A 20,205-nucleotide genomic window follows, 5' to 3' on the forward strand; every position below is an offset into this window, starting at 1 on the left:
TTAAATATAACAGTGACAAAAAGTAATCCGTGATTTAAGATGTAACCAAATAAACAAAATAAGCATCATAAGTAGACATCTTGACTATTTTATCTATACCCCCTATAAATTTATATAGTCAAACGTGAACATTTTTTATGAAATTTAGAAATACTAGATGGCTATATAATCAGGGTGGCTTATATTTGGGTGTATACAATGATATTTCCTGACTCATAAATAACAGAAGGTAGTGCTCATCAGAACCAGGGAAAGGGTCCATCCCTCAGCCTGAAAACATTTTCAGGGAAGCCCAACAAAGCTACAGGAGGTGGCTTGGGTGCAAAAACTCAGGCTGCTTTTGCATACAGTGTTCATCTTCTGAACTTGTACTGCTATCTACTCCAACCTATTTTTAAAAATCTCTTTGGGCTATTATTTCCCCATCTCGTAGTATGTCTTATGTTTATGTCTTTATGGTTTTGTCTGTCCATTAGACAGAATGAGAGAGAAGAACCTGGTCTCAGAAACCAAGGAGGTTAGTACAGAGCCTGACACAAGTGACTGTGGAATGAAAGACTATATAAATACAACTTCGATTTCATAAGCTTTAAAATATAGAGATATGTATGACCTTATTTTTATGTGGGGAAAAAACAAGTCTGAAGAATTTAAAATGTTACAAAACCAATTACAGCTGAAAAGAGGGTCCTCCTTTGGCTGTAATGTACCTCCCAGACTACCTAGTCCCCAAAGACGTACTGCTAACTATCACCCTGTCTCAAACATTGGACTCCAGTGCACACGTGGCAATTCCTGTGAAGTGAAACTTTATCCAGTCGACCAAGACATAGTCTAGGATGGCCTTAAACCCCCATTTAGAGTAAAGGACAAAATAACCTGAAAGGTGACTAAAAGGGTAAGGCCTTTATTAAGCCAGGTTAAGAGAGGTGTAGTTCATTCAGAAATTATAAGCTCATTTATGATCAGACTCAGGCATCCAGGAGACATACATACATTCAAGGTTATATTGTTTAACTGTTAACGTGTTCAAATTTGCAGTTTTCTAATTTCTCATAAAGTTCCTTTCACAGCCAAATAAGTACAACCAAAATAAAAACAAGCCTGCTAGTAACAACACAGGGATGCTCTGTGCTTCATTTTCAACCCGTACAATTGATTTTGGCAGCATAGCAGGAACCTAAAGCGCTACAGTCCACATACCAAAGAACGGCTTTAGTGGGAAGAGGGCAAAACTATGTCCAAATGAGAACTGACAACAAATACGTAAAATAATTCAATTGTATACGGTAAGGTTGGAATAATTTCCACTTATTCCTCCAAAACATTCTTCATCTAATTTGGGAAGTCAGTGTAGATCCCAATGTCAAGAAGTGATAGGGAATATCACTGTGCTTGTCGTAAACATCAGCTTTTTAAATGAGGTGCAATTTTTAAAAAGTATATCAGAGGTAGAATTCTCTTGGCCAATCATTCTAACAAAACTGCTTTTTAATCAAGTGTCAGGCACAAAGACACTGCAAGATGCCCAGGTGAATTCTTATTCATCAAAGATAATTTTGTGCTTAATACAGTGTCACTGCAGAGTTTTTTCAATCTCAAACTATAATCAAAGAGCTAATTGTATATCTCAGTTATCAGCACTGTGAATTGTCTAGAACAGCATTTACCCAAGTTCCATAAAATACTAACTCTTTGCAATGTAAACAGATGTTCCAGGAAAAGAAAAATTCTTTTCATTAAATGACTTGGAGAAATTTTGGATTAAAGAACATTAAACAGGTCTCTTGATTACAGAACATCCAGAGTCTTGACTATGCTAATATGCATAGTGGTTCTCCAAGCACAGGATAGAGTATGTATTGTTTTCCAAAAACATTTGACAAATGGAATCCTTTCTTCTAATGATATCTCATAGAATTTCACTTTGATAAACATGCTTTGGGAAATGTGAACCTAGATCAGATCAACCCGGTTTTTGTCAAATTAGTCTCTTTCCATTTTCCCACAGTTCATTATGACCCACATACTTGAGGGAGAAAATAGCCGCTATGACATAGTGGCTTATTAAAATAATAGTCTACTTCACCAACAATTACATTTAAAAGCCACATAGATCCTGCTCTTGAGAAAGAAGTCTGAAACCCAGGTGGCTCAATTCTGAGGAGTTCCTGCATTGTGTATCTTGTGTCCAGACTGTCACAGTTCTAATCTTTATCTTATACTAAAAAAGTAGCAATCGGTGGATGTGTTATTGTAACCAACTACTCTGAAGAAAGAAAACATTATGTTTTAGTGCACACAACAAAGTTTTCTCAAAATGGCAGATGTGGCACTTCAGATAGAGAAGAGAAAGAGTTTAGAATAAATGATATTTAAAGCCAAATAATATATATGCACCACAGCTGGTACTGAAGGAGACCAATGGATTCCCAACTGGAAGACATCCTTGCTACTGACATGGATGCTCTATGTGGGCAGCAGCATCCCCAGTTGTCCATGAGCTGCCCTCTTGGATGGCACCTTTAATTATCACATGAATGCACCCTTAAGTTAGTCTCAGGATGCCAGGATTTTGGAGTTGAAAGGGGACTTACCTTTCAATACAAGCCTCTCATTTTGTAGATGAGAAAACAGGCTCAGAGAGGAAAAAAAAAATTACTTGCCCAAGATTACATGGTTAATTAGTGACTGAGCCTAGACTAGAACCCACATCCCCAACTGCCTTGGTACTCTCTTTCCTTACCCACTCAACTCCTTGTAGCCCAGAGCAGACCTGTGGTTCAGATAGCCTTCTAGAAGCTTCTGTTCTGACTTGTCCAGCTGCAGACATACCCTCATGGCTACCTCCTTCCAACGGTTTTTCATTCCAGAGCAAGAAGCAGCCAAGGAACACATGATCTGGTTCACTTACAGAAGCTGCTGCAAATCAGATGCCCAGGGAAGGACATCTTTATTCAGGAAAAAGATCTTGAGATATTCAAAGGTAAAGAATCTTGTCTTACCAACTGTTAAACTGCAACAAGTAGCACAGTACCTGGCACACAAAAGTCCTCAAAAAGCATCAGTGGGGCTGCTTGCAGAACTCAGGGCAGAGCGTTGCATGCCCTGAAGAAGCATCCCAGTCTCTCCCATTATTTAAAAAAAGAAAAGAAAAGAAAAGAAAAAAATTATCCACTATTCCACAAAATTCACATGATGCCTCCTTACCCAAGTTTATGCTATCTAATTCTTCCATTTTTGGAGTAGCTTGACCATCATCTTCACTGGTGCCACAGTTACTGGGACCAGTAAGCATATAAAGAAACAGTCTGTACAGGAGAGAGGGGTGCACCCACTCATGACTGAGACCTGAGAAAGAATGCCAGTTCCTTCTCTTTTTAACGTCACCAAGTCCCAATCTTCTCAACTGTACAATGGTTCCAAAGATGGTAGCTACCTGGGAAGCTTCTTGAGAAGATTAAACAAGTCAACAGGTATACAGAGCAACTTGGCCAACTAGGATTAGTTTTTAACTAGGTTTGGTCTTTTGTATTGAAAAGAAGTGTGAAGCTGGGTAGGCAAGAGTCCTGAGACCAACTGTGTGTGTCTTCCATGGGCGTCAAAGAGGAGAATACCACATACACATCACATACTCACTGTCGATGAAGTGGTGTCCTGCCCAGATTCCTCTTCAGGACTAAGGCATTCCTTCCTTAGTTGTAAGGGATGTGCCTTCCAAGGTTATGCCCTTCCCAGAGGTTGCTGGGATCCACTTACTTATTGACGAGGGGTAACAAAGGCCCAGCCCTCTCATCTGAATTGGGGTCAACTCCCTCAAAATGGCCACCCCACCTCCATGGGGTGCTGATGGGAAATACTGAGCATCCCTTGCAACTACATTCCAGTTCAACTTCTCCAGTGCCCAGTCCTGCTTCTCTCTCTTCCTGAGATCCCCCTGTCCCAATAAACCTCCTGAATGTTAATCTCACTCTCAGTTTTGCAGGGAACTAAACCAAAGACATTATCATTAGGATAATTCATTGCTCAATAAAAAGTAGTGGCTAATATTCTTATTGTTGAAATGTTTAAGCAATCCACGCTTCTTTTCTATGACAAGAGACTTCCTGAGTCTCTTTACAGGTGACATCCCTTTATGGTTGAGGAATGTGGCAAAGGTATAAATAACTTAAACAGATCTTTATTTACCATCTAAAAAGTCCTAAGTTATATAGTCTGTTCTCACAATTTTCTTCACCAAGGACTTGGCACTTCTTTAGGTATTCCAATTTTAAAGACATAAAAAAGAGTCACAGAAGATGATAGAATACTCGGTTTATAAACTTTGCATAACGCAGGGGTGCCTGGGTGGCTTAGTTGGTTAAGCATCTGACTTCAGCTCAAGTCATGATCTCATGGTTCGTGGGTTTGAGCCTCATGTTGGGCTCTGTATGCTGATAGCTCAGAGCCTGGAGCCTGCTTCAGATTCTGTGTCTCCCACTCTCCCACTCTCTCTCTTCCCCTCCCTCAGTCACACTCTGTCTCTCTCTCTCTCTCTCTCTCTCTCTAAAAAATTAATAAACATTAAAAAAAAATAAACTTTGCACAAAGCTTAGTGTACTCTGAGGAATCATTTTATGTCATCTTAAATGGCCAATCTAATATCCAGTGCTGAGAGAGCACAAGCCCAAGTTTGGGGCTTACAGTAATGATTCAAATCCTACTGAAGGCAGACATATAGCTTCAGTGGGCTACACAAATGCCACCAGACATGGATGCACAAGGCCTGAGATTTGGTCTCCCCTCTACCAATAACTCCAGCTGGAATCTTGGGCAGGTCATGTGCCTTTGCTGGGCCTGACATCCCTCAGCAGCAAAGCAAGGGGCTTGTATTAAATAAAGTGTAAGGTCCTTGCTAGTAAGAAAAACTTATAATTTCTAAACATTGCAGGGGCTTTCCAGGCAACATAAATAAGTAAGATGTAGAGGGAAAGTGTAATACCAGAGAATAAATTAAAAGTGTCATAAATTCAAATTACCAACTTCCCAAATGTGTATTACAGGAGAGACTATTAAGTGACTAGGAACAGATTTTATAGTTGTATTTTCCTTTTGCAAGATTTCCATCTAAATCATTGCCCATGTCATTGATTGTCATTTCCTTAATCTGGAGTGTTGGAATATACAGTTTAGCAATGTTCTGGACAAAGCCATAAGTCAAAGTTAACATTTTAAAAAATTAACCATGCCCAGGTCTCTGCCTTGCATAGCAACATGCTGAAATACCAGCATCTATTAAAAAGAGGTTATTGATGTTGGGGTGACATGCACTGTGATTTGCAGGTGCTCCCCTGACTAACCTCTGGTAGTCATATCTCAGGGTAAAGCTGCCATAATTACCCTGACCAGGAAGAGTTGGTTTAACTGTACTGGTTTTTTTTTTTTTTTTTTTTTTTTGATGCATGTTGAACATGACTGTCCTTTAGGGATTTCTGGGTCCCTAGTGTGTGTGAGTTATCATGTGAATTCTACCTCTGAGAAAATAAGGTGTGCTGTCAGCATTATTTTCTTCTTTCAATCCCCTTGCCTTCAAAGTGTGGGTTCTTCAGTAATTCCTTCATTCTCTCTACTTTGAAAATTATACTGCACCTGCTACAGATGCTCCCAAGTACACACCCTAAAGGTTTCTTTTCTCAGTGACTTTTTTTTTTTTTAATATTTTTTTTTCAACGTTTTTATTTATTTTTGGGACAGAGAGAGACAGAGCATGAACGGGGGAGGGGCAGAGAGAGAGGGAGACACAGAATCAGAAACAGGCTCCAGGCTCCGAGCCATCAGCCCAGAGCCTGACGCGGGGCTCGAACTCACGGACCGCGAGATCGTGACCTGGCTGAAGTCGGACGTTTAACCGACTGCGCCACCCAGGTGCCCCTCTCAGTGACTTTTAATGCACTTTTGGTTCAGAAACTTTTGCCTGGGGAATCAATTTCTTCAGTTTCCAAAAGCTGAGGTTGTCTGACCTTCACAGGAAAAACTTTTTTTTTAATTTTTTTCATGTTTATTTTTGAGAGAGAGAGAGAGAGAGCATGAGCAGGGGAGGGGCTGAGAGAGAGGGAGACACAGAATCTGAAGCAGACTCCAGGCTCTGAGCTGTTTGCACAGAGCCCAATGTGGGGGCTCAAACTCACAAACCGTGAGATCATGACCTGAACCGAAGTCGTACACTCAACCAACTGAGCCATTCAGGCGCCCCTCACAGGAAAAACTCTTAAGCATCAGTACTTCCTCAAAGCTTTGACTTTAAGGATACCTACAATTGCAGATGAGTCAGTGAACAACTGCCTGAGGCTCAGTTTCCCCATCTATAAAATGAAAACATACAAACTTGCCCCCAGCCAATCCCAAAATCAATGGGAAGATCCAGCATGAAGATTACCCCCATGGAAGCACTTTGAGAAGCACCCAGAGCTCTGGCTGGGATTTGTTGTTATTGCTGTTGACTAAACTGATTATCTGCAGTGATTTTAATAAACATATAAAAATGGTGTCTCCAGTTTATGGTCCAAGCCTCACCTCAAAGTAAGCCCAGAGGTCAGAGTTAAAGGTAAATAGAAGAAAGGCAGATTCTACAAAGCAAGCCCCCCTCTCTCCTTAGACCTGAAGTACATCTATGAAAGCTTCTAATTCTCACTGGGGAGCACAGGGGAGGATGCATGCTGCCTTTCCCTTAACAATTTACATTTCAGGGACCAAAAAGAGAAAATGGAATAATATCTAAAAAATAGTTGAATCCTTCTTAGGAGCCTCCTTCAAAATGAGTAAGAGATTACCATATTATTCCATCAAGTTTCCTTTCTCCATCTCCCATTTCCTCAAGCTTTGTCATCCCAGGGCATTCAGGACTCTATTTCCATAATAATAATGATTTAATTTGACAAATATGTTGCATTTCATTCTGTAGGATCTTCAGCCTTTGACAAACATTCACTTTGCTGAAGACTGTCTAAGAGCCACTAATGGAGTGAAACCTGAAAACCCTTCAGAAAAGAATAATGAACCCCACTCTGTCTCCAGGGGGTAATTTAGTAGGTAGATTAGGCTACCTACTAGGTTGATTAAGGGTAAACCTCTCTTTTCCATAGAAATATATTGTGTTCGTACAGAGGGGCTGTATGAAGTGGAAGATTAGGTCACAAATCCTCAGGAAAAAGCAAAATATGTTTCTCAGAAGAAACATGCAAGTTACTGCACATTTGGAAAAACGAACAATACTTTATTGGGAGGAAAGAAGAAAAACTCCATATACAAGTTTTATTTACATGATTTCACCGGGCTTCTTGGAACATTTCTAACAAATGGTTAGTTCTCAAATACATTGCACAGGATGCCTCATCACCTCTGACAGTCTATGAGTTACTACAAAGAGTAACGACTCAACTCAAGGCTACCAGAAACTAATTTTCAAATAAGATTTTCTGAGACTGCCTATAGGGATCTGTTGTAACAAAAGTCATTTTTAGCTCATGGGGGATTATAGTGTGAAAGAAAAACAAATGTCAAAATAAATCCCCAAGGAAAGAAAGCACTTCTGTAATAAACCTCAGTCCTACCCTCCAACATTCTGTGCCTTCCGCAGACTCAAAAATACTTGAGTATTTCTTGTTGTCTGAAACCATGAACAGAGTCTGGAAATGTTGGACGTGGCTCGGTCCACATTTCAACAATGTGATGGAATTTATTCACAACTTAATGGAACATCCCAATCTCTACACATCAAGATTGAAAATCCCAAGGCAAACAAAACACCTTGCATTGAGTGTTAAAAGAAATCATATTAAATTCTAATGCAATTTTGAACAAATGTGGATTTTTCTTTTAAACCTGTGTTTGGAGAACTTTTCGCATCTTTCCATATGTTGAACAAGATGGCTGAAATGGAGCCTCCCTAAATCACTCTACACTGTGCCTACTGAACAGCCATGAAAAACCAGGAACTGAATAAACGTGTTTTGACAATGATGGATCTCTTAACTCCACTGGTCAGGTTTCTTCTAATGGCAGTACTTAGAAGTGTACCATAACACAGGAACATAGATCACAGTTAGAGTAACAATTTTAAGCTTAGGGAATTGAAAGAGAAATGAACTTAACTCAGTGACTTGGAGAGATGAACATACAGATATGAGGCTTAAAAAATTGCTGCTTAAAACATATGTGTCCCTCTGCAAAGAAACAACTTACTAATGCTTGGGAACTTCATAATGAACTATATGTTTTGCTGAAAGCTATGCATTTTTTGAGGTTTATGTTGTTTGTTACACTTCCTCTGTTAGCTGTTACACTTCCTCTAACTCTAATTGGAGAAGCAAAGTAAAGGAAGTCCCCTTGGAAAAAAGACATGGATGTAGAGGCTCACACAAATTGAAAAATAAAATTGTCTTTCTAGCTTTTTTTTTTTTTTAGAACTCTACTAAAAGGACAAGGATAAATGGGAACATTTCATTTGCTTTTTAAACTCATCACACTTGGGTTTAACCACTGGCAGAGAAGAAACTTTACAGTTCCCTGGGAACCTATAATTTGGAAACGGAAGCACACAAGAACAGACTTTAGTTTTCAGGCAATAAATTGAAGAGAATTCTGCAGACATACAACAGAAAAAGAGCATAAAATATTGGCTTGTGCATTTCTTAGAATGTTAGTTCATTAACTCGATAACTGCACAGGGAAAATTGCAGCCAAAATCTACAAAGATGTCCAATGGGATTTCAAATTGGCATATTTACTCAGCAAGAAATAGCTAGAGGCTGGGGGTATGGGGTGGGAATGCATCCCATTCTGGTAATGACGATTTAGTGTGAATCTCCGGAAAGACACCTTGTTGAAAAATCTCCATGCAATCTCTAAGGGGACACACAGAAGCCCAAAGCCCCAAGGCCAGACATAAATATCATCCTCTACAATCTGTGTCCTGGGGAACAGTTCTACAGAATTGTACAAAAAAAAAATCATGATCTTACATTCACCTTTAACACACAATTCAACATAAATTTGAAAAATGTTTTAATTTTCCTCCTTATTGCCCAATATGTTGTTTAATGTTTTATTGGAAACTTTCGTTTATTGCTGTATGCTCTATATCTGTATTACTCATCAGTATAAAATAGTTGCAAAGGATCTGTTGGACGATACTCCCAATGGTCACTGTCTTCTATGGTTAAAAGCTCATTATCAGTCTCTCTGGGAGAAAGCTCTAGTAACCGAACCCTACATAGATCAGGTACTGTGCAAGGCCCTTTCATAAAGTGTATCTTATTTAACCAACCCAGGGAGGTAGAGACTGTAATTCCCACTTATGGATGAAAAAAAGTGAGAGTCAGAGAGGTTCCCAGCCTTACTCCTAAGCTAATAGTAATAAGGGTCGGTATTTGAAAACTGGACAGTTCAGCTTCATGGCTCCTTATCTCTCCCTTCCTGCTCTCCTTGCCAAATTCTCCAAAACATGATTTAAGAAGTTAAATCAAGAACACTCTCTATTCCTATAGATTGTGGGTATTTTCTCCAAGGGGCAATAATTCAAGGTATTCAAGGTATTTTCAGACAAAAAAGGAAAAGGACTCAGGACAAATGCACTAAATTGTCTTCTGTCCTTAATGTTATCAAGCTGGGCTAGCTAGGGTGTTGGTCTCTTCACTTGTATCATGAGAAGCCAGTGGGATCAGAATGCAGGGCTGTGCAACAGAGACAACCAGTGGTCAATTCCATTGCACGTGTGCTTCAGAGAACCCACAGTGCTTTTTAAAAGTGAACTAAACCCATAGATTCCACATAAAAATTTCTATTTTATGGCAATCATAGGGTCTCTCAACCCTAGACCTACCTTTGTGGCAGCATTCAGCCAAAGCTTAGTTGTCTCAATTCCTGTTGATGAGCCATGGGCTCTTGAGTTCTTCACAGTCCCTACCACTCTCTATCATATACATATACTAGGATGTAATTTTCATTATGTCTATGTCATTGTTTTTTCTTATGTAGGGAAATATTTCTACAAATCCTATCTCTTTTGACAGATTGAACAATTGGTCTCAAGCCCTTACCCTTCCTTGTATCTGCCCCTGTAAAATGTTCTCTTCACGGGGAGAATGCTTCCCCAATCCTTGCTTATTTGCTCAGCCATGTGCCTTGTTTTGGCCAGTGGGGTGGGGTGAAAAAATGTCAGTTTAAGTCTAGGCTTTATGAAACCTTATATGTTTTTGCTTACTCTCTGTGCCTCTGCTACTATCATCAGAAGAGTTTCTCCTAAGTCACTCACACCCCTTCAGCCTGAGTCTCAGAATAAAAACATGTGGAAAGGAACTGCTCCAGCCACCCACAGACCTGCAGTGAGAAAAAGGCATGCCCACCCAAGTCTACTCTGGAGAAGCTGAGCCACTTAGCCTGAAAAATCTGTGAGAATAACTATTGATGCTTTAAAGTCACGGGGTTTTGGGATGATTTGCTACACAGCATTATTATGGCAGTTGCTAACTGATACATCTCCACCAAAAAGGAAAATTAAAAGGCTGAAAGAATGAGACACAATAATTTTTTCTTACATGCAAACCTGTTTCTTATTTATGCTAATAACCTAGACCCTGAAGGCATCTGAGTATGCAACTCCTGCCATAAAACTATAAACCTAAGAACTAAAGAAGGTTGGGTTTGTGAAATGTTTCTTAGCATGACTGTATATCTAGATTGGACTAAAACGGCCCAGTTTTTGCCTGTTGCTATTATGTCCTGGTTTGAATATATTCAACTTTGTCTCCAATTTTAATAACAGGCTGAATCTCTTCAATCTCTCCTTTGGAATCTGATCCAACAGCTATTATTGTTGCAGAAAACACTCTACCTGATATTTCTCTGGATATGATACCTATTTGGTTGGCTGATTCAAGAAGTTAGCACGTCCAACCATTACAAAAAAACTAGTGTAGAAAAAATCAAATTTAGTAGGTGTCAATCCCATAACTACCAACCAATCCACCACCCATGTAACCAACCAAACAAGATCCTAGTTGACACTTATCAAAAGGATTAAGAAGCTAACTCATAAACAGGAAATACTTAAAACAACAGTAACATTAAAAAATCAAATGTCCCAAGAAAGGAAAGTTCTGTCCTCAAAAGGCAGTAATTATTTCATCTGAGTATATCTGCTTAACAATCCAAGAAAGTGGGAGTTTCACTCTCTATTAACCTTAATCAGAGACATTTTCATCAAAATTAATCGTGATTACTTTTTATTGCATTTCAAATGCTATCCTTTATTTGGGGTGGTCAGGAATGCAACTAAGTAATTCCAGACCATGCTATCTTTTATGAATAGGTCTATGAGGTAGTTATCAAGGCCCCTTATAAAAATATTGCTATGCAAAAGTTCATGAGTCAAAACAAGACATTAATTTCCATAACTAGATGTGTCCTTAGAAAAGAAACGACTATAAATAGAAATGACAGCAACTTTGATGCTCAACACGTAACAGAGTAGAACTGTATAAATACCCACATATATCATAGACAATTTCACAAAATGTTCCTTTTACCTTTTCTTCATTCTCATAATAACAGTTAATCATTAACACTTACTATGAGCATAGATTGTGCCAAGTACAATTCTAAATTCTCTATATGCATTGACTCTAATCCTCAGAGCAACTCAGGAGTAGATGTAATTGTGATTAGTCCCATTTTACAGATGAGGAGACTGAAGCCAAGGGAGAGTAAGTCATCTGCCCAAGCACATTCAGCTAGTAAATTCTGAAGCTTGGAATAAATCCTGGGTATTCAAGCTCCAAAATCAGTTAAAGAAAGATAGTAATATTTACATCACTGAAAACGACACTCAATTCGTCTGCTATGTTCTGTGCCCTGACTGTACCTTGCTCTACTCAGACTCTATACCTTTGCTGATGGTTCTCTTGCCTGGAGTGCTGTCCCTACTGCTGCATCCCTCCCATGTCAGACTCATTCAGCTCTAATCCCAACCGCTCCAGGAAGACTCTCCACCACTCAACAGTTTTCTTGTCGTCCTCTTACAACTCTTCTCCAGAACTCTCACCATCTAAAGATGGTCAGATTAAGTTTGAGTCCTGGTTCTGCCACTTACTAGCCAAGTAATCTTGGGCAAGTTATGTAACCTCTCAGCCTCCTTCTTCTCAAACATCAAATGGGGTAACAGGTAAACCACCATGTAGATGGTTGTAGTGCACTCTACAGTTTTACTGTCCAGCATAACTTCTACCAACACACTCCTTTCTTTTTTGTGGGAAGTCACCTATTCCCACTCTCAGCCCATATGACTTGGGTGTGGCTAACCCCTATCCTCTAAGCTCCAGGTGGTCACATCCTGGCCTTGTCAATATATGCATTCTTTCATTCTTTGAACTTTTGCTAGAACCACTAAGAAATAACTTTTCTCCTCCCCCAAGGTGACTGCGCTCACAATGGAGGCTGGCTGCTGATGGCCATGGTTGGCATCACTGTGGACAACTTTCCTAAGAATCAAAGCAACAAAGAGCAACTATGAGTAGGGTAGAGATGGATTCCTAATGCCACTGTTGGAATATCTGAATGAAGTCAGGCCTGAAGTCCACCCTTCAGTTAACTGTCCTTTTCAGTTAACTGATGCCCTTTTTTGCTTAGTTAAGACTGAGTTGTGTTCCTGTCACTTGCAACTAAGAGTCCCAACTAACCCAGTTCATATAAGAATTAAATAGGTGCTATAAAGTACACAGCACAGTACCTAGTATACTGAAAAATTCTATAAATGATAGCTACTACTGTTATGGTTCCTCTACATTAGTTTCTTGAAAGCAGGGAGACCCGGAGTCAGGTATACCTCCACTCTTTTACTAGCATGTCGCTTGATAACTTTTCTGAGATTCCAATTTTACCATATGTAAAATCACTAACACTGTGGTGAAGAAAAAATGAGACTGTATGCCTGGCAATAAAATGTTCTACAAATTTTGGTTCTCATCATCTCAGTCTATAGGCTCCAATTTAATATCTCATATGACTGGGGGGGAAACTAAGGTCCAAAATCCTGGGACAAGAATGGAGGAAGTTGTGGATTCAAATAAGCTAATGGTCCATGTGAAGTGGTCCCACGCCTGAACAAAGGACCTGATGTTACTACTGTGCAAACCAAATCAGGTATCCAAACAAAGGGGCTTGACTGAAACCATTAAGGCAGCTCTAGGATACAGAGGAAAAAGAAACTAATATTGACTAAGTAATCTCCATGTGCCATGCTCTGTGCAAGACATTTCCTTGTATTTCCTACCCTAGAATAATTACTTATTTCTCTTTTGGTCAATTAAAAAGATGAACTGTGAGTACATATTGAAACTATCTAACTTCTTCTATCTCCAAGGAGGAAACCTGATATATAACTACAGAAAGACACTAATTAATAAGCAAAATGTAACATGAACTCTGGCCAAGTTGAACTTAAACTACTCTGTTTAAAGCACATTGGAATAAATAAAGGAACTTCAAAGCAAATGCCCTGTTTTAGCCTGAATGTTTTATTGAGCACATGGGGAGAGCTCCTTTGCCAAAAATAGGGATGGTTAATGAGGAAAAATTGGTGTTTTCAGTCAGCCAGTTGGTTTCTCAGATAGGGCTGTCCGTTCAGAGATAACTATATTCCACAGAGAAGACAGAATAATGATCTGCCTCAGGGCCTCAGAGTTTTGAACAAAACAAAACCAGTTTTGTAAACTATCTGAAAGCATCCTTTTTCAAATACCTTCTGTGATAACACGCATACATTACCCTTCTACAAATGCCAAAGCCACTTAAATACAATTCTAAAAGGAGGACGCTTCTATGTTTTAAGCTTCTTGCCAACTTTATAAATGCGGCCCTTACTTTTTAAGGTGAGGTATTAGGAACCAAGAGACTCTGTGCAGTATTAGATTTTATAGCATAATCAGCTCTTCTTGGGCACCATTCTGAAAATGATACTCCATAATTGTAAAGACATATTGGGTTCTCTGGGAGTACACAGTTAGTGCTGGACTCAGAGCTAAGGCAAGGCCCCCATTTCTGTGCATGTTTTTCCACAGCAAAGGATGCATGTCAGAGGAAGTCAATCTCCAATTATTTAGGTATAAAGAGGAGGAGCCTGAGCTCACCTGCAAGTGCTGTGAGTTATCAGCCATGCTATCTTCTCGCCTGCGGACTTCTTCCAGTAACTGGGCATTCTTCTTCTTTTCCAACTGTTGGTTGTGCTTGAGGTTGGCCACCTTTTTATTCTGATCCTTCATGTGCCTGAGAAAAGTCAGCAGAGTGTGGTTAAATTCAACCACTGGATGATCATATGTTATCACATGAGTACTAAGGATAGAATATATTGACATGGATTCGGGAAAAGGTAGAACTTCAGATTATTCCGAAATTCATTTAAGCACAAGTACTTATTGATCACCCACTTAATGCCAAGTGCCAGGATGGCACTGGGGCTGCTGTAGTGAATGAGGTATGTATAGTCTTCACCCAACTCACGGAGCTTTAAGTCTAGTGGGAGAGGCAGACCAGTACCAAGGAGACACAACTTAGGTTTCCTAAGCAGGGGGGTGGAGGGGGGTGATAAATCACATGCTGTGAGATGATGACGTGCATTGCATGTGTGGACAGGCATTGAGTGGGGGGATGACTTTAGGCACTGTGGCCAGGAAACCTCCCTAAGGTGGCAAAATATTGGGTAAGACTCCAAGGAGCCAGCCAAGAAGTCACCAGTAGAGATGCTCCCCAAATGCAGGGAACAGCAAGTGCAATTCCCAAGGCAAGAAAGGACCAACTACTTCTAAGGACTGGAAGGCTGCAGTGAGGCTAGCCCAGGGCAAGGGTCTGGAAGAGGGGTAGAACCTAGGACTGCAAAGGTAGGCAGGACTCAGGGAATAAAGGGCCCCTGGTCTATGACGGAGAATTTATTTTCTTCTAAGTGGTTGCTCTTCTAATTATTATTATTCTTTTGGATCATGTTCCTATTCTGAGATCATAATCCATTACTTTGATTTTAAAATAACAATTACAAGGTTCCAATCAAATACATTGTCATCACTTAGCTCAAACAGAATAACAATTTGGGTAATCATCATGTTAAGTAAAGCCCTGGTGTTCGGATTAAAAGTTCTTAATGAATCTACAGGATGTCAAAGTGCAAAACCATAAAGTAAGCAAGTGAGTAAAAGACTACAGACAAAGGATGGGTTAAAAAAAGTGGGGGGAGGAGTTATAGGCTTAATGTGGACTATTTCACCAGCAGCGTTTAGCAAAACATTCCACAGATTTAGGCAACCATGTCCACGGCACCTGGTATAAATCTAATCCCACACGTGAGGAGGCAGGAGGGCAGTACAGAGGGCTCAGGAGCACTGATTCCAAAAGAGGAGGGTTGCAGAGCAGAATCTTTTGGGATCATTCCTGACCCCAATTTCTCCTCCCCAGTATTGCTAAGTCAGCTGCTGTCAATGAGCCTGACTCCCAGAGCAAGCAAGAGAGAATCACTGCTCTGATGGAAATGTGCACAAGATGAGAATAGATGATACACAGCAAACATGTCAAATTGAAATAATTACTAATCAAATGGAAGACACTCTCAATAAGAAACTTTTATTTCTAGTCCGCATAAAATTATATACTCGGCTACTCCCTTCCACTCCAAGAAAATGAAATTCAAGAGAAGTGTTTATTAAGCTGAATGATCTTCTATCAGGAATTCCTACTAATGAAAATATTCTGAACACTGGTCTTTAAGAATATTTACAGTACCAGCTGAAGCAGTGATTTTAGTATTCCTAGTGACACTTATTAAGAGGATTATGGTGAGAGAGAACAGCCATCTACTTGGTCAACACTGGGATTAGATAATTTTTCTCTGATATTTCCTTATTTGTATCCTATACAAATAGGTAAGGTACACATCTGAAACTACCAACTCAAGTCTACACGCTAATCTTCTTTTAGGAAATTATCTTTTGGTTACTATAAAGATGTTGAAAGCAACCTCTTGCTTCCTAATTGAACAAGGATATAGTATTTCAAAACTCATACCAATCTGGGGCAAGCAACTTTCCAGTTCAGGAAATAAGGTCAGTGCCCAGTAACAGGATGTGATAGGTCAGTGTTATTAGAGAGATTGTTTAAGTAGAGGACATTTTTATAAAGAAATACTTTTTATATCTTTAAAGCACACATTTAACTAGAACCAACTGCTAAATGTTTTTTACCCCAAGTACCACTGATAAAGAAAATAGACTATTATCATGAACATCATTTGCATAACGAACTCCCACAAAGTTTTCAGGGCAGTGTGAACATAGACCTTACTTTCAGGAATATTTCATTTTTTTTTTCAATCCAAAAATAAAAAACAAACAAACTTCCAAATCCATGCATCCCTTAAAGCTTTCCTTTTTTTTCTAAATTTTTAAGTTTTTATTTATTTTTGAGAGAGAGACAGAGCAGGAGTAAGGGAGGGCAGAGAGAAAGAGACACACAGAATTCAAAGTAGGCTTCAGGCTCTGAGCTATCCGCATAGACCCTGATGTGGAGTTTGAACTCATGAACCATGAGATCATGACCTGAGTCAAAGTTGGACACCTAACCAACTGAGCCACTCAGGCACCCCTAAAGCTTTCCTGAAATACAAATAAGTGGCTAAGAAAAATGGAAGACTGAAGTCTGGAAATTCAAATGTCTGACTTGGGACATGAATGATTGGAAAAGAAAAGCTTGGTTGTGAATGGCACTACTCTGAATTTGGCTATTTGGATGCATGCACAGCAAGGTGATGAAAATTGTCATCTTATCTTTGTAGACATGAGCATCAATAGATATGTATAAAGTACACACACTCCCTTGAAGAAGTGCTATGGTTTTCAAATATATTTCTAGCAGCAGAACTCTTTCTTCTAATAAAAGTTTACTTAAAAGCCAAAAAGGAAAAGAAGGATTGCTCTGGTCGAGGTGGGAAAGAGATTAAGAGTGAGCAGAACCTCACCTACTAGACAGTCACTCTCTCAAGTATCCCTCAGAGAAGCCAAGGTTACCTGAAAGAACAGGTTGAAACAGCAATTTATGGGGTAGGAGGAGAGGGAGAGAATTCATGAAATTTAAATATATGAGATCCCCCAATAAAGACAAAATACCCCCACAGAAGCTCACTAGACACTTGCTGAAGCTCACTAGACACTTGCTGATTTTTGCTAGTAATAACTTCAGCATCTCCAAGAATAAAATCTGTAGGTGACTTATCAGTCCTGCATCTCCTCCCATCTGCAGAAGTAAACCCACATGCATAGATAAATAGGGCTAAACTCCATACAGCTCTCAATTGTACTAAACTAAGGAAGTTAGAACTCCTGGGGTGCAGAATGCAAAGCCCTCTAGCAATACTGTCTGAGAAGAAAGTGTCATTGATACCCACTTCCCAAATTCTCACCCACGAGGCAAATCAGATTCTAAGCCTCTGACAGAGACTGACCTGCTCCATGTTCAGAAATAAAGTTTCCTAGGGATAAGCTTTTTTTTCTCCAGGGAAACACCATTAAAAATATATCCAAGATGCAAATTTTTAAAAAAGCAGTTATGGGGGCACCTGGGTGGCTCAGTCAGTTAAGCGTCCGACTTCAGGTCAGGTCGTGATCTCACGGTTTGTGGGTTTGAGCTCCACGTCGGGCTCTGTGCTGACAGATTTTGTGCCTGCTTCGGATTCGGTGTCTCCTTCTCTCTCTGCCCCTCCCCTGCTCATGGTGTGTCTGTCTCTCTCTCTCTCTCTCAAAAAAAATAATAAACATTAAATAAAAAATTTTTAAAGCAGTTATGGGGGAGGGGTTAGGTTGGTTGGAGAGTACAGTGGTAGGGTCTGTTTAAATTGACTAGTGTCATTAAGCAAGTCATGTCACATCATTAAGGAATTTGGATTAAATAAAAAAATTCCAATAGGTATCAAGACCAACAATGGTTACTATATTAAGAATGAATATCATAGAGGACAGAATCCTGCTATTTTTCACTAGAACAGTGGATCAAATTAAAATTAAAATTAAAATTAGAAAGTGTTCCCTAACTTATTGGTGAGAAAGTGTCAGGCTTTATGGCCTCTAGACTCACATAGCTGGGAGGCAGCGTGGAGCAAGAGGTGCATATGCTACTCTAAGTCCATATGTATATTGTGTATAAAAGAGAAAAACCAAAACTTCTTTTTTTTTAATCTCAGCAGAAACAAGATGCTGGTTTTTTTGTTGTTGTTTTGTTTTTACCTACCTTCTCTCAAACATCTTAAAAGATTGATAATATCCATTGTTGGAGAGGATACCAGAATCTAGCTCTCTCATATGATGTCAGGAGGAGTGTAACTTACAAAAATTGGTTATAAAATTATAAACTAATTTGGCAGTATCCACCAAAGTGTCCATACCTTTTTCCCAAGAAAACCCAATTCAGGAAAGTAGCCTACAAAAATGTCTGCACATATGCATGAATATTTATGCACAAAATTTTCATTACAAAATTTGACATTACACTGTCAAAGTAAAAATTTGAAAACTGCCAAATACCCATCAGAAGGAAATTGGCTGAAGAAATCCAGCACATTCATACTCTGGAACTCCAAGCTAGCTAAGAAGATTAAGGCAAAACTGAAGTATGGACACAGAAAAACCTTTAAGACATACTGTTAATCAAAAAAGAAAGCAGGTAGCAGAATAATACATATAGTCTGATCTTATTTATGTTAAAATATAAAGGCTTATTTGAATGTTTATTTACACATATCCATGGAAATGGAAACTGCTACAAACCCTACACCAGTCTGTAAACATTGTACCACTGAGGAACAGAATGGATCAGGGAAGAAGGGGGAGCTCCCATGTGTCACTGTGTGTGTGTGTGTGTGTGTGTGTGTGTGTAAGTGAGGTATAAATACATATAAGAAAATGCACAGATATTAAGTATAAAAATCGATGATTTTTGACCAATCAAAATATAGAGCATTGCCATCACCCAGCCTCATGTCCCTGACCCCTGAGAGGAAGTAGTCACTATCCCAGATTTCATCTGCATGGATTTGTTTTGTGTGTTCTTGAACTCATATACATGGAATCATATAGTACATGCCCTTTTGTGTCTGACTTCTCTGACTCAGCATAAGGTTTTTGAGGCTTATTCATATTGTGCCTAAATTCCATCTTATAGCTGAAATCAAGTGGTATTCCATTATATGAAAATACTACAATTTGATTAGCTATTCCCTTGTTAAATGGATACTTGGGCTATTTCCAATTTTTTGCTGTTGAGAATAAGGTTGCAATGAACATTCTTGTACCAATTTTTTGTGGACATATCGTTTCATTTCTCTTGGTTAAATAACTACATGTAGGTATAACTGGGAGTGTAAAATGGTGTAACCTCTATGGAAGACAATTCTGGGATATAAGAATCTTCCAGGAGCCACTGAAGGGCAGGAGCTAGTAGCATAAACTCTGGAGCTAGGTTGCCTGGGTTCTCATCAGAAGTCCACCACTCTAGCTGTGTGAGTATGAGCAAGTTTCTTAACCTCTCTGTACTTCAGCTTCTTCATATATAAAATGGAAATAATTGTAGCTAACTCATAGGGTTACTGTGAAGAGCTAATAGGTTAGTACAGGTAAAATGCTTACAACAGATTCCAGCATGTTTCCTCTGCTTCATTCTTAGCTCATAATATAAATGTGATCATGTCTTGTGTAATGTGATGAATACATATCTAGTGTCTTACTTCCCACATTGGAATAGCAACTATTTAAAATGCCTCAAACAGTGGACTTTGGAATGCATTATCAAACCCTCTGTGTCATTCATTTAGCTTTCAGTGTGCTTTACTTAATAATAAGATGAGAAAGGGGCGCCTGGGTGGCCCAGTCGGTTAAGCGTCCGACTTCAGCCAGGTCACGATCTCGCGGTCCATGAGTTCGAGCCCCGCGTCGGGCTCTGGGCTGATGGCTCAGAGCCTGGAGCCTGTTTCCGATTCTGTGTCTCCCTCTCTCTCTGCCCCTCCCCCGTTCATGCTCTGTCTCTCTCTGTCCCAAAAATAAATAAACGTTGAAAAAAAATTAAAAAAAAAAATAAGATGAGATGCATTCCTGGAAGGCTAACCTAATGGAAGCATTGCAGAAAGGTCACGACAAGCATGGG

At 39.4% G+C, this 20,205-nt stretch overlaps 1 protein-coding gene across 1 annotated transcript in view; it reads right to left on the reverse strand.

Moving 5' to 3' along the window:
- ERC2 (ELKS/RAB6-interacting/CAST family member 2) overlaps positions 1 to 20,205 on the reverse strand; it is an 887,162-nt gene that overhangs the window by 407,698 nt on the left and 459,259 nt on the right. Inside the window, exon 12 of the mRNA XM_047850845.1 lies at positions 14,163 to 14,298. Coding sequence (XP_047706801.1) covers positions 14,163 to 14,298 — 136 coding nt within the window. The remainder of the gene's footprint in view (positions 1 to 14,162; positions 14,299 to 20,205) is intronic.

This window comes from Prionailurus viverrinus, chromosome A2 (genome assembly GCF_022837055.1).
Source record: "Prionailurus viverrinus isolate Anna chromosome A2, UM_Priviv_1.0, whole genome shotgun sequence".
Classification (NCBI taxonomy): Eukaryota; Metazoa; Chordata; class Mammalia; order Carnivora; family Felidae; genus Prionailurus; species Prionailurus viverrinus.